Below are 15,711 nucleotides of genomic sequence, written 5' to 3'. Positions count from 1 at the left end.
TGTCTAACAAAGGTCCTAGGCTTCTTCCTTCATTCCCCCACTTTCAAGGATAATGTGAACGCCGAGGGACCATTCCTCATACGTAGCGGGCTAAAATGGCTATAGATACCAATAGCCCAGAAATAAAATTCCTAACTACCTTATTTTAACAACCACAAAAAGGTTGAAAAGTGGGATGTTTCATAAACTATTTTGATATAAAACGTGAAAACGTTTTTCGTTTGGCTACACAAAATAAAAGTTTTTTTTCCCTGTTGCTATTTTATTCATAACTATTCGAAAAAAAAATCAGAAAAGAAAAAGTTACCCCTTGCAGGCAGGGCCATAACTTGTGGGGAAGGGGACAGGGGGGCAACTGCCCCCAGGAAAGCTTCCCGCCGTTCGAAGGGGGGACCCATTTTTAGACAAAATTTTCGTACTCCATATACGATACGAACATGAAATTATAAATGAAGCATCAAACAGGTTCACTACGTTACATAAACAAAACAGCGCACAAAAGGGAGTCTTGGGCTTATTTCAGTAAAAAAAAAAAAAAAAAACTACAATTAGGGGCCCTAAAAATAATATTTATTTGTATGTCTTTGAGATTTGGCAATATTGTCCCCCTTAGTTAATTTGTCATCTATGGAACGGGCCCAGGGGCGTAACTAATGGCCCTGCAGACCTTGTCGTGCGGAAGGGCCCATAGACTCCGGGGGGTCCATGAAGAGAAAGATAGAAAGAGGGGTCCCAAGAATTAGAAAAACAAGTTTTTCTAGGGGGCCCAAATACGCGTATTAACGCTCGCCCCCTAGAAAAAATCTTAAGTAACGACGCTGCTTGCAGGGATACATTTCTTTTCCAGAGGGGATTAATTTTGTCAAGGAGGAAATCTCTGGCACCCCCTTATCCATTCACACACTGGCCATAATTATGAGACTGGCTACAAACAGTGACGATTTTTTTTTTTTTTGCTTTGAGCAAACAATAATTTTAATTGCAGTTTGTTGTGGACGTTTGAATATTTTATGGCACTAAAAAGTAAAAAAACAAAAAAGTTATTGCGATTACATTTTATCAACAATTTTCGTACTGAGCACCGTCCATATTGAAGAAAGAATATTGACAGAGGTAAAACAAGTGACAAGCAGTACTGGAGTTTATTGAACGTGTAAGGTTGGCTTTACTTTTGAAGGTCATTTTTCGTTTCAGGTTCAATTTACACAGGAATGGCTTACTTTTGTCATCAAATTTCTAGCTGCTGTGATTGCCATCTTACTATGCTATCTGGTTCCTGTGTTGAGCTTATGTGATAATAGCAGTTGAATATAGTTTGAGAAAACGAATCTGTTGTCTACTGTCTTTATATGCTATTGCACCTGTATTATATTGCTGTTACACTTACGATGTAAAACACGTAATGTCTCAGAATAATAAAGTAAATAGGAACAATTGAGTTGAGTTGATTTTGAATTTAAGGTCCCTTTCAGCAGCGAGGCTATATGAGACGGGACCTACTGATCAGGCCCGAAACCAGACACAGAGGTTTAGGGGGGCCATGAATATGTTAGGGGAGACCAAGTCATTAAAAATTCTCGTACAAATATCTAAATTGTGCATTTTGTACTGAGGTCTGGAGGGGCCAAGAAAAGATTAGGGGCGCCAGGCACCCCTAGCCCCCTCTGGTTGTGGGCCTGCTACTGATTAACGTGGAATCCAAACCACATGAGCTCCCGCCTTAATCGAACTCGGGTCTCCCACGCCAAAGACGCGTACGTTAACCGCTTACATGTTAGCCACGAAGGAAAAAATGAAATGAAATGAAATCTTTCGAAGTTTTACGTCCAGAGAGAGAGAGAGAGAGAGAGAGAGAGAGAAGCATGAATTATTAAAATTGATCAGAAAGTGTGGTAAACGTAGCAAGGTAATTGAAATAAAGAAATGGAGGAAGAGTTACATTTTCAAATGTGAATATTATATTGATGGTATTATATGCCACTGGCAAAAGTCGGCAGTGAAAGGTACTTTTTTTCGAGGACACAAAGTTGTTCATAGGGAAGGTATATCTAAGCTAGCGTTTTCAATAATATCCTCGTTTACGCGCAAACTCACCATCGCTGACGCACCTCTTCCCTATGGACGGTAACCCCTCGCTATACCACTCGCGCGCCAATGCTGTTGTCTGGCTCTCTTATGGGGCGTTTACACTTAGTCGATTTGCGTTCGATTCAGTTGAATTGACGTCACTTTCAACTTAATCGACGGTGTAAACGGGACTTCAACTTAATCGCTTGTTGATCGAAGGAGACTAATCGACTGGCTACTGAATTAAAAGACGTTCTATTTTCTGTGGTTGAAATAATTGAACACATCCATCAATCTGATTCGGCCTAGTTGCTTCGATTTAGTGGCAAATGCAGCGAGTCGATTTAGTCGTGCGACTAAATCGACTAAGTGTAAACTCCCCATTTGATAGCATTCATGATTTTTAGTGGGCACACAGCACAGGTTGGTTTGTGGTTTTACACTGTACTTTTTATGGCATATTTTCGAACGCAATCTTTATACACAAACAGGTAATGTCCTCTTAAAGTGAATGTGTACCGAGGAATTCTTAAGAAACACTTTCTAAGTTAATGACAATGAATTATCTCATAAATGACAAAAAGCGCGCGCCTCTTTTTTTCTGCCTGAAAATGCTGGATCTACTCTACGGTACAAAGATACGAAGAACTTCTCGATTACTAGACAGGAACTTTTACAATTCAACTACACTTGCATGATACATTTACAAAATCAGAATTGAGCATAACTACCCGGGATCACACTGACTTCGGTTCTAAAATCCTCTTTTAGTATTTACAATGTTGCAGTAATATTTATTGACGAGAAAAGGTGACAATTTTGATAATTTGTGTAATGAAGTAAAACGAAATATTTCAGTTTAACGTCCCATGATTGTGCCCTTTATGCTAAGGGAGACAATGATTTAAGGCAAGTGAACGATGAAGGAAGAATTGGCGGAATGAGAAAGTGGAAGGAAACAGGATTACCCTGAGAAAACCCACGGATACAATGTTGTGCTCCAGAAACTTATTTGCCCAGGGATCAAAGTGGGTACCACACACATCAGAGATAAGAGCTCTAAAACAGCCATCATGTCCCCTAGAATTTGTTTTAGAATGTGCATTCGCAATTGAACGACGCACTTCCAACTTTAAGTTTTGTTTTTCTTCGTAAAAACACACATTTCAAGTTCAAAGGTTTTATATTTTGCACCCTATTCTACAGCCAGGGGTGCACCCATGAGAGAGTCCACCGGATTCGGAACCGCCTCTGAACTTCCTAAATCAACATACATTTGTACAGCTTTATTTGTTTAACAGAAAAATGATTGATGTAGCATCAAAATTGATCTTGCACTTCATCTGTACTCTTCTCTTACCCGTATATATAAAAAATCTAGTTCTATCATTTTTAAGTGAAAATATTGGTGGAAGAATTTTACAATACATAGACGTAGTAGCTTCTAGTATTGCTCCCCGCTTCCAAGGCTTTGACCACTCCCAACAAGAATTTCTGAGTGCGCTACTGTCTGCAGCTATTATAAACAGAACACTACATTCACGTAATTAGCGCAAAGGTGTTGTGTCTGGATAGGTAGATGGGCTAGAATGACCCAATGACTCTCCACTGATTTACGGTAAACATAGGGTGTCCTTCTTCCTCTCAAATGTTTATCTGAAGCCAATGTTTGTAAACGTACTCGTGCTAGTTATAGAGGTCTGCACGGGCCTGAATTTTTAACCCGAGCCCGGCCCGGCCCGGCCAGTGAATTTACAATGTGAGGCCCGACCCGAGTCCGAAATATGTTTTAGTATTTAGGCCCGAGCCCGAATTATAAAAACTTAATAATTACGGAAAATTGTATTTTTATTCACAGCAATTAGAGGTTTAATTTTGCAACTGTGCTTTAAAAGTTCTCCAGAAACAACGGTGCAATACATATCGTTGTACAGTATATTTAGGCCTACAGAGTTAGGCCCGAGAAATATGGTTGTATGTTTACGTTCCGGCCCGAAGTGATATAATATGCCTTGTAGGTCCGAGCCCTGCAGATCTCTAGCTATATAAAAAAAAATAGCTAGAGGAATAGTTATGCTTACTTCGGATCACCTTAAAAGCCCCTCCAGTCATATTGCTCTTACAACAGCAAAATTATGATATTTCTTTACCATTTTCGAATGCTAACAAATGAAAATTGTCAAACGTCCCACGATTATGCCCTTAAGGCCGAGAGAGACCGATGTTAAGTCAAATGAATGATGATGAAAGAATTAGTGCAATGAAATGTGGGAGGAAACCGGAATTAAAAATAACATAAATATTACTACTTTGGCTAAATTGCCACTGATGGCGGCCCCAGATAATACCCAAATTAATCTGTTTTTAACGCTGTATTACTACTTATCTGTTCTTACTTTCATATTCGTTACGTACAATTACCCCGGTTTCGTTTCTGGCCTTTACTATTAATCAGAAAAAAAAATCTTATTTTCATGCTCCTTTTACTCTTGCCTACATCCATATTCATCAATATAGTAGTATTGCGTAAAATTAGTACCTCGGAGTCGATTAAATATCTTGTCTTCCCAAGTCTGCAATCGCAGTGCAACGCACAATTTTCCTCTTACTTCCCAAATTAACTTTTTGGAAAATTACATATCTATCGATGTTAGTCACTTCAAACATTACATTTAGTGTCGTTTGTCGCAAATTGCTCGAAAAGTTTGCGTTACGATCACGCAAATTAATATTTAAAACAGTGGATTACAGAAACGGTGCCTCCTCACCTCATATCGCATCAGTCCGCGAACATATATAATCCACAATTTAACTTAAGTTTTCTCCCTTAGTAATTACTCTACAGCGATGACCTTTCTAACGTTTGTTACTCTCATTATCACATTTCATCTGATTCTGTTCATTTCTCCGTAGATTTTGTATTTCGGGGTCGCCGTCTGCGGCAGTAAAGTCAACCCAATACTTTAACATTGTAACACAGAGAATTCAAATAATACCCTGGGATGGGCACGGACACAATGTTGTACACCACAAACTTACTTGACCGTGGATCGAACCAGGGACCACAAACATTAGAGGTAAGCGATCTACTACTGGGCCACCGTGTTTTCCTCGAATGCTAACAAATGATATTAGCAGTATGTCTCACTTGTTAATTAAATATTAAATAAATAACTCCGGAAATGTTGAGGGAATACAGTGACTCAGTGATATGGAAACAAAAAGTGGTAAAATGTTTATCTCTGGTGCTAGGGATCCCTGGTTCGATACCAGGCCGGGCCTATGTTTAGCAGAAGGGATCCAGCTCTTTTCTCTAAAAAAATGTTACAATTTTGGTAATTTATGTTCACATTCAGTTAGTTTAGGATAGGATAGGTTAGGTTAGTTTAGTTTAGTTTGTGTTATATTAGTGTAGAGGTCCTGTATAAAATTTTCCAAAAAATGATAGAATTTCGCTTATTTCTACTAATATTAGGTTAGTTCAGGTTAGCTTAGGTTAGTTTATGTTAGGTTAGGTTAGATTTGGTTACGTTATGTTACGTCTAAGTACTTGCATCATTCATTTCTCCTGTAAATTTTCTGTTTTTACGTCTTCTGGACCCCTTGTACTAAACATACTCTCCGGGCCGCACGAATTTGTGATGCAGAATATCGTGTCTTTGGGTTTTCTTGGAGTTATCCCATTTCTTCCCACATTCTCATTCCACCAAAATTCCTTTATCTTCATTCACTTTCATTAACCATCCGTTTTCTTTAGCCTAGAAGGAGAAACGTGGGACGTAAAACTACAAATTTCAGTTTTTATTTTCGGGAGTGTTAAGGTAATCGATAAGACGAAAATATGAGAAGAAACACGTTAAAACTGTATTGAAATAAAAGTTTGAAACTGTAAGGAAACGCAAAGAAGAAAATTACAGCTTTTCAAACTGTCTCTTTCTGTTCTGGATTGTAAGACCTATTGAAAAGTTTGTATTTATTTTTCGGTTTGAGTAAACAAAAGATAAAAATAAAATAAAATCTTTCAGTTTAACGTCCCACGATTATGTCCATTGGGCTAAGGGAGACGAATGATTAAGGCAAGTGAATGACAATGGAAGAATTGGTGGAATGAGAGTGTAGGAGGAAACGGGAGTACCAGCAGAAAACCCATGGACACGATGTTGTCCATTACAAACTTGCTGGACCAGATATCGAACCAGGGGCCCCAAACATAAGAGGTAAACGGTCTACTATTGAGCCGCCGTGCTCCCGGTTTGAATAAAGCACATGACAATATTACAATATTAAAAAAGTCTTAAATCTGTAATCAAAATTCTTAATAAAACAACTCATGTTCAAACTGCTCTTCACACTTTTTACATTGTGTGAACATAATCTTATTTTCAACATGTTTGCAGTGAGAATTTTAAAAGTATTGTTTTGTATTCACTTACCTGGTAAATTGCGTTATTTGAATGCTACTTCCGTAGCTCCATTTTTGCTTTTGCTTTTCGTAAAGCAAAGGAACTATCTCGTTGTCGTTAGCTTCCATCCTGCCCATAAAATGAAGTAAGTTTAGTTCTCCTGTGGTATTGAAAACGGAGTGAAGTAAGCTGCAGTCTTCAGTCTCTGAGTATCTTCATACCTTGATGTGCTTGCACTGCCTCAAAACAAGGGGTCAACGATTACATGGTGTGGATTACTGACTCGATTTCTATTGTAAACAAACAGCTGAGTCCAAAGCAAACACATCGCTGAGATATCATGCGAACCAAGTTAAATCTAGTTCGTCCAAATAAAGTTTGTAAGAAAGTTTGTGTTAAAGTTTATATTGCCATCTCTACACACGGAGTTTATATACTTTGCATATATGAGACTGTGTAAAAAAATTTTAAAAAAGCATGATCATAAGTTACGCAAATTTACTTCCGTGAGCAACATTGCCAGGCCGTCGCTACAACTTAGTGCAAGGATAATGACAAGAAAGTTTTAAGGCGCATGTTAGGAAGGAAAATTTTAAATTGAAAATGGCACAATCGAAATTTATTTATACCATAATGATTCTTTTAAGTACGTTCCAAAGTTGAAGAAAATATAGTATACAAAGCAATTTATCTTGGTTTTGTTACGTGGTTTTGTTCGGAGGGGAGCACGGGTAAATTTGGGGGGGGGATTACATCCAAGCTCTTGCGGGAATGTGCACATGTGACTTCGTGCGTCTGTCTCAATGGGTAGTTATTTCTCCCAATTGATTTGCACAGTCAATGACAAAAATTCTTTCCGTTTGATGAAAATATTCATGAATTTATTTCATATTTCAGAATGGAAGGACAATTTAAGTGCAGTTTTCAGTAAATTAAGCAGTATGTAATTTTCTGTACGATCCAGCCAGACCACCATTATTCCCAAAATAAATTTTACCCAAGAGAAAGAACTTTTGTCGCTGAGTGTACGACCTGTCTTCTCCTTTCTCAACAAAACTAAACCAAGAAACGAGAAAATAAAACAAGTTCAGAATGAGTTTGTCTAATAAAACAAGAACCCTCATTAAAGAGACTTGAAAATAGTTTAAAACGTAATTTTATTGAACTCCGACAGGGGAAATAAATATGCCCTGTTTCAAATCTGTACCTATTATTTTCTTTTTAAAAAAAATCCCGCGTTATTGATTTTAATGTGGAACTCTTTTTAATTTGTCATAGGTTCGTACAGTCCGAAAAAAAAAAACCCTGCAACATGAGCATGTAAGTTTATTGTGAAACGACGAAGTCTTTTGCTCCAAAATAAGTGTGCAGAGGAGGACGCCGAGGTTTCTCCTGCCGTGATTCGTGCCACTTAAACGTTAAGTTGATTCACTGCGCTGTTAGGCGTAGTTGCATAATAAACTTACATGCTCATGTTGCAGGTTTTTTAGCTGCCGACTATACAATTTACGAAAGAATCAGCATCAAGGTTAGCCCTACGTTGCATAAACATGGACATTTCACAAAAAAAAAAAAAAAAAAAAAAAAAGAAAGGGAAATGGATGGAGGGACTCTTCCGTAATGTGTGTGTAGAGAGGAATAGAGAAAAATATAGCTGGTTTGAACGGGGAATGAATGAAGAGATATTAGGAATAGTAGGAGAGAAAATTAGTATTTAACATGTAATCCAAAGCAAGAGGAGAAGCTACTTGGAACATTGGCTCTTGCCATGAGGAACATAATGAGAAGGTGAAGTAGAAGGAAAAATAGGAGGGGTGAAATATTTTATTATTGATAGATGATATTAAAACAAATACATTGCTACAACAAAAGGAAGAGTTTAGATAATTATATGGTGCATGCAAGTTTATCAGTTTGTGACAAGTGATCCGCTAGAAACGACAGAATACTTCTACGATGATAATCATATAACATCTCTCCTTTTCCATACATCTCTGGATTGCGTTATAAGGTTGTTACTTTAGAAGATATAAACGGGAAGAGTGCAACGCAATTGATAGAGAGGAAACTATTGTCACACATGCGAGGAACTGATGCCTGTATTAGAGTCATTGTACTCATTCTACTTAGTAGAAACACAAAATGTAGTAAACAAAACTTGCACAGATTGTGATGATTGTTTTTAGTTTCCTACAGTATACTTTCTTGCTAAGTTCTATGTAAATTTTATCAAAGTGTGATAACACTCGTTGAAATTGGACCATGAAATTACTCAACTGCTGTATGCCGCGTATATGTTCTATCTTATTCTATCCTGTGTTCCATCAGACCCTCTTCAAATGTACACGAGACCATGTTGTTAAAGTTATGCGTCTGTCAGATATTGATAAATTTCATAATCTAGCTGCAAAGAGTATCATTAGATCCCAACGAAATTTGCACGAAACCACAGCGGAAGTACATTCTTTGAAAAGAAGAAAAGTTATAATTAAAATTGGTGTTTCTATGTTGAAATTACGGCTGAATATACACTAGTGATGTGAGGTGGAAAATTTTCCGCTATATTTTTCCGGAAAATTTTCCGTTCTAAAAAATATCAGTAATCAAGTAACAATTCCTCAGCAATCATAAAATGTTTTGAATTCATGTACAGAAATGTAAAAAAATGAAAGATAGTTTAAAGAATCTGAAAATTTTCAACGCTCAGACAATTTTCAGTACTATGTAGGAACAAGTGAAACAATTTTTCATGAATCGAAGAATTGTCTGTCCTATGCAGTGATGAAAATTTTCCGGAAAATTTTGAAACGGAAAATTTTCCGATTCATAAAAACATACTCCACTTATTTCTGCATCGTTGCTTAGCCGTGATGTGAGGTGGAAAATTTTCTTCTATATTTTTCCGGAAAATTTTCCGTTCTTAACAAATATCAATGATCAAGTAACAGTTCCTCAGTATTCATAAAATTCATTGAAGTCATGTATAAAAATGTTAAAAAGTGAAAGATCGTTTAAAGAATCTGAAAATTTTCATGGCTCACACAATATTCAGTACTATATAGGAAGAAGTGAAACAATGTTTCATAAATCGAAATATTTTGTGTCTTGTATGGAAAAATTAAAGAACATTTTATGAGTCGGAAAATTTTCATCATTTTGAAGCAAAAAGTAAAACAACTTTTTTTGAATCGGAAAGTTTTATTGCTCTGTAGAAGCAAGTGAAAGGAATTTTCATAGATCGGAAAATTTTCATCACGATGTAGAAACAAGCGGATGTAGTGGAAAATTTTCCACCTAACATCACTATACATAATATCCAAAACTGTCCGGATTATGAAAAGTGTTTTCACTTGCTTCTACATCGTGATGAAAATTTTCGGCTCATAAAATGTTCTTCAAATTTTCCATACAAGACACAAAATATTTCGATTTATGAAACATTGTTCCACTTGTTCCTACATAGTACTGAATATTGTGTAAGCCATGAAAATTTTCAGATTCTTTAAACAATCTTTCAATTTTTAACATTTCTATACATGAATTTAATCAATTTATGAATACTGAGGAATTGTTACTTGATCACTGATATTTGTTAAGAACGGAAAATTTTCCGGGAAAGTATGGAAGGAAATTTTCCATCTCACATCACGGCTATACAACGATGTAGAAATAAGTGGAGTATGCTTTTATGAATCGGAAAATTTTCCGTTTCAAAATTTTCCGGAAAATTTTCATCACCGTACAGGACAGACAATTCTTCGATTCATGAAAAATTGTTTCACTTGTTCCTACATAGTACTGAAAATTGTCTGAGCCATGAAAATTTTCAGATTCTTTAAACGATCTTTCATTTTTTAACATTTTTATACATGATTTCAATGAATTTTATGAATACTGAGGAACTGTTATTTGATCATTGATATTTTTTAAGAACGGAAAATTTTCCGGAAAAATATAGAAGAAAATTTTCTATCTCACATCACGGCTAAACAACGATGTAGAAATAAGTGGAGTATGCTTTTATGAATCGGAAAATTTTCCGTTTCAAAATTTTCCGGAAAATTTTCATCGCTGTACAGAACAGACAATTCTTCGATTCCTGAAAAATTGTTTCACTTGTTCCTACATAGTACTGAAAAATTGTCTGAGCCATGAAAATTTTCAGATTCTTTAAACAATCTTTCAATTTTTAACATTTCTATACATGAATTTAATCAATTTATGAATACTGAGGAATTGTTACTTGATCACTGATAATTGTTAAGAACGGAAAATTTTCCGGAAAAATATAGAAGAAAATTTTCCACCTCACATCATGGCTATACAACGATGTAGAAATAAGTGGAGTATGTTTTTATGAATCGGAAAAATTTCCGGAAAATTTTCATCACTGACATACACACGATGAAGTCGGTTAATTATGGCATTAGCAGTGCACTCTTTGAGGTATTTCAAATCTAGTTCGAAGGCCTATTACAAGATCCCGACAAAATTTACATGGAACCGCCGAAGAAGTATACCCATTCAAACAACACAAGAATAATCAAAATTTTTGCATATGTTTCAAAGTTATGCGTAAACGTACCCACAATACAAATATATAAACGAGTGGGGTTGAAAACCTCCACCTTTTATGAAGTTTGTTATCTCCAGAATGGCAAGAGATAATGGAAAAATGTATTCAAAAATTTTTTGTTTGCCTTTTTACTATGAACAAAAAAAGGTCCTTACAATTATTTCGATATAACTATCCAGAAAAAAAAGTTATAGATGAAAAACTGAAATAACGTACTTCATGGTGGCCAACTTGGATTTATGGTGTCATAAATGCCGTCTACCATAAATTCATATAAAACATTGGTAGCATATTATTACATGCATTATTACTAACACACTATTCCCAGCATTCATACACTTCATACAAAATTCTACGGATACTTCTGGACTACATAATATTTCGGAATATGGAATCGTCGGTTACTTCAAAAATGTAACTGAACTGAAACGAATGAATGCATGTTTCGCGTCACTTCCTGTTTTGCGATCAATTTAAATGGTTTAAAAATGCTCAAAAGTCATTAGCCACATTTTTTGAGGGATTTCCAAACTATGGTATGTATAAATGTTGGAAGTTTTATAGAAAGGCTAGGTATATCCGTTCGTCCGTCTATCTGTCGACAGAGCAACAACGGTAAGAGATACATATTTTGAGTTATATAGATGTATGTGTTCGGAACACTTTTTCTTAAGTGTCCACCAAATTACGCCCCGTGGCATTCTATCGTACGTGTAATCTAGGTGGATGAAAACCATATGGAAATCCTTCTGATTTTCTCTGCACTTTTTCATTAATATCTTAAGAGCAAAATTGCATCAATTGTTCATTGTCCAGACATGAAATTAAATTGGTTTTCTATTACCTAGAGCAGTGTTATTTAACCTTTTTCTCACGTATCCTTAGACACAGTTCGCCATCCAATTATGTACCTCTAAAGCTGTTTAAATCGAAATGAACTGAATACACATATTCTGTTGATTGAAAACGGGGACAAAGAGAGACCCAACAAAATGACAATCAGTGTACCAACCAAAAGATTATTTATAGGGGAATAAAGTGCACATCCTAAAAAATTAACAGGGGAAATTTCAAAATATATGGAAGACATCCAGCTCTACTGAGGGGGATTTTCTACAACTATGATCATTCAATACATATTGGAAATATGCTTATTTTAGGATTGCGCACCCCCAGGGGTACTCGTACCCTCGGTTGAATAGCACTGATCTGGAGGTCTCTTTCCTCAATCTTGCTTCAAATGCTCTCTCTCCCTGAGCTTCATTGGATAACTCACGAGTTTTATTTTCTCATAGTTGCCACATTCTTGCACATCTCCTTTGTTTTTAAGGCCGGCATAACATAGCCATTTATAAATTCTTTTGACATTTTATCAGATTACAATACCCTATTAAAAAGTCGAGTAAACCAATGCATTTCTTCATTACCTAAACTTTTCCATGCCTCGATAGGAATATTCCATGCTACATTCCTGGGGCGTTACCAGTTTTAATCTTTTTCATAGCATTTTCCACTTCTACCATAGATACAACCCCAATTTGGTAGAGGGGGAAAGGGGAAGAACCCAGATTATCATAGGTATATCGTGAGTTTACGAGAAGCTTTCAAAAATATATGAATAATAGCTTAAATTATTTTTTCACTTAAAAGCTGGAGGGTCTAAGTTCCCCCAGGCCCCGGTATAGATCCGCCACTGTTGTCTTTTGAAATTAGCCTGAACTAATTAAAACATCGTAGTTCTGCTAGAAAATCACTGAAAGGACAGTGTATGAGCCATTGGCGCCGATCCTGGGGGGCCGGCCCCCCCTAAAGCTCATATGGGCTCTCCTATTGTATTTATGAATATACAATATTTGGCATTTGAATGTAATTAGTCTTAAAATCCATATATATATATATATATATATATATATATATATATATATATATATATATATATATATATATATATATATATATATACCTTCTGCATTGAATGGGCTCCCCCAAATTTACCGAGAAATCGACGCCCTTGGTATGAGCTGCCGTTTATTGACGATTTTGCGTTCCTTTACACTCTCTTCTAAAAATAGACTGGAGTAAATCGTATTGACCGTATGAATAATGATTCGTAAACATTTATTTTATAAGAAAAATATATTTAATAGTTTTCTCAAGGAAGTTCATATCATAAATGAAAATATTAAACAACTTCTTCAGTAAGCTTCTTCTCTCAGTTAATGAGTTATAACCATATGATAATTTCTGTCTTCTACGTACTTTCTGAAAATTTGTTTAAAGAAGATTTGAACTGGAACACTTAAAAAGTAATTCCTATTTAAATGTTCATTTCAATGGCTTTCTTGCCATCACCAAGAAATATGGCACCTCTACTGTAAACTGAACTGATTCTGGGGGACCACTAGCGCCGAGTCGTTCTATCCATCTGAAAAAAAAAAAAGAAAAAAGGAAATAGAAATTAGAGAAAGAAAATATCAGTCTATTCTGATTTGATTCTTTCAGAAAAGCGAAATATCAAAAACATAATTTGAAAGACAATGGTTATTTTCATCTTCCTTTTAACCACTTGTTGTATTATCTTTGACTAGGGCCTCTTTTATGAACCCCAAATTGCCGTAGTTCCTCATTAAAGGAAGAAATTGAAAATTACTTTCTGTATGCAAAGATACTTCCTCTACATTTTGTTTTCTGTCAGACTACAAGGACAAAATGCAACCACGATATCTTGTTTAAAAAAAATCTTAGCGTTATACAGATTTGACATTTATATGAGAGAAAAGTATTAAAGTTTGTGAAGTTTGTAGTATTATCGGTCATGAGTACCTGCGCCATCTTTGTGTTTAAGCACATTTATTAATATGGAGAAGTATCTTTGTTTTCTCTGAAATAATCAAGAATTTTACAGTTTTGGTCTTACAGTTTTGATCTTCAGATCTATACAAATGTCTCTTGCTTTTTCAAAATGTTGTTTCATTATCCATAAGGGTAATATTACTTAAATTATATATTTTATTTACAAATATTAATAAGCAACAATGTCACGTGTATATCACATGAAAGAGTTGGTTTGTATGGCATAGTATTCAAACCGGAAGTGAAGTACGTTTCTACCGATTCCGGTTTTAATTGAGAGATTAGAGAGGAGATGGAATATATTCTTGGGACACTTAATTGATTGCAGAAAAATCGCTTCTCGCTATATTTTCCCGTTTATATTCCAACACCGATCAATGTTAAAAGCGGAAGAGTTTGATTTCTCCCACTTTCGGTTTGAATAAAAAGTAAAGAGAGACGATGATAACCTATTCTTAGAACTCTAAATCCATTCCAAGAACACCAATTCTCATTATTTCTGATCATTTCTGCTCCATCTCGTAGATTAATATTAAAACTAGAAGTAGTAGTGGATTTCTATCACTTACGGTTTTAGTAGAAAGTTGGAGATTAAATGTATTCATGGGACGCTTACTTAATTAAAAGACACCGCTTCTGGCTATGCCAGACAGACAGGGTAAATATATATAAACAAGTTTTGGTTGGTAAACCAGACAGATAGAGTAAATATATAAAAGAGTTTTGGTTGGTAAACCAGGCAGATAGAGTAAATATATAAAAGAGTTTTGGTTGGTAAACCAGGCAGATAGGTTAAATATACAAAAGAGTTTTGGTTGGTAAACCAAACAGACAGAGTAAGTATATAAAAGAGTTAAACAAGAGAGACAGGGTAAATATATAAAAAGGAGTTTTGGTTGGTAAAACAAACAGACAGGGTAAATATAAAAGAGTTTTGGTTGGTAAACCAGGCAGATAGAGTAAATATATAAAAGAGTTTTGGTTGGTAAACCAGGCAGATAGGTTAAATATACAAAAGAGTTTTGGTTGGTAAACCAAACAGACAGAGTAAGTATATAAAAGAGTTAAACAAGAGAGACAGGGTAAATATATAAAAAGGAGTTTTGGTTGGTAAAACAAACAGACAGGGTAAATATATAAGAGTTTTGGTTGGTAAACCAGACAGACAGGGTAAGTATATAAAGGAGTTTTGGTTGGTAAACCAGACAGACAGGGTAATTATGCAATTCCAGAGCGACCCAGACACTACCCTTTTCTCGAGAACGGTACACGCTATCAAGTTGAAATAAAAAATTGCATCACAAATGTGGGTCCAAAGAATCCGTAGAAATTATTTACAAAGTCCCGAATGCCCCCTTCGTGGTGTAATGGGGAGGCACATGCTCCGTTCTTGCGATTTTCAAATGAAACAATATGTTTCGAATTCACATTCGTAAAGGTGGGGAAAAAATAAGATTGCCCTACGAAACACTTGTCCGTACTACCTACCGTTTTCCGTGTACCAATTGTTTTTTCTTCTTTCAAAAAAATGAAGGTGCGCGAAATAGAGTATACGGAGTTTACTAATTAAGATAATGTAAGCACCGTCAGTTTCGGGAAGTGCGAGACCCATGCTTTCCAATGATATGCCACAGGATCTAAAAAAAGAAGAAATTGCGTGACCCAAAAAAGGGGTCCAAAGTAAGGTCAGAACTCGAAAATTTCAAATCGAAAGGGGGATCGAGTAATACCTCGTTGCAAAGGTCTCTACAAATATTAAAAGAATTGGAATCCACTAACCACTTTCAACATGGCGACCATAACAATATCGAA

General features: G+C 35.7%; 2 protein-coding genes across 2 annotated transcripts in view; both read right to left on the bottom strand.

Annotated features, from left to right (window-relative positions):
- The window catches only part of LOC145671037 (facilitated trehalose transporter Tret1-like), a 210,825-nt gene extending 203,880 nt beyond the window's left edge, over positions 1–6,945 (bottom strand). The window contains exon 1 of the mRNA XM_081739709.1: positions 6,501–6,945. Coding sequence (XP_081595835.1) covers positions 6,501–6,607 — 107 coding nt within the window. The 5' untranslated portion in view covers positions 6,608–6,945. The remainder of the gene's footprint in view (positions 1–6,500) is intronic.
- Positions 6,946–13,163: 6,218 nt separating this feature from the next.
- The window catches only part of LOC145671036 (putative methyltransferase DDB_G0268948), a 56,906-nt gene continuing 54,358 nt past the window's right edge, over positions 13,164–15,711 (bottom strand). Inside the window, exon 6 of the mRNA XM_081739708.1 lies at positions 13,164–13,471. Coding sequence (XP_081595834.1) covers positions 13,372–13,471 — 100 coding nt within the window. The 3' untranslated portion in view covers positions 13,164–13,371. The remainder of the gene's footprint in view (positions 13,472–15,711) is intronic.

The sequence above is a fragment of the Thermobia domestica genome, chromosome 15, assembly GCF_964235325.1.
Source record: "Thermobia domestica chromosome 15, izTheDome1.hap1.1, whole genome shotgun sequence".
NCBI lineage: Eukaryota > Metazoa > Arthropoda > Insecta > Zygentoma > Lepismatidae > Thermobia > Thermobia domestica.
This window is presented reverse-complemented; position numbering and strand designations above follow the sequence as displayed.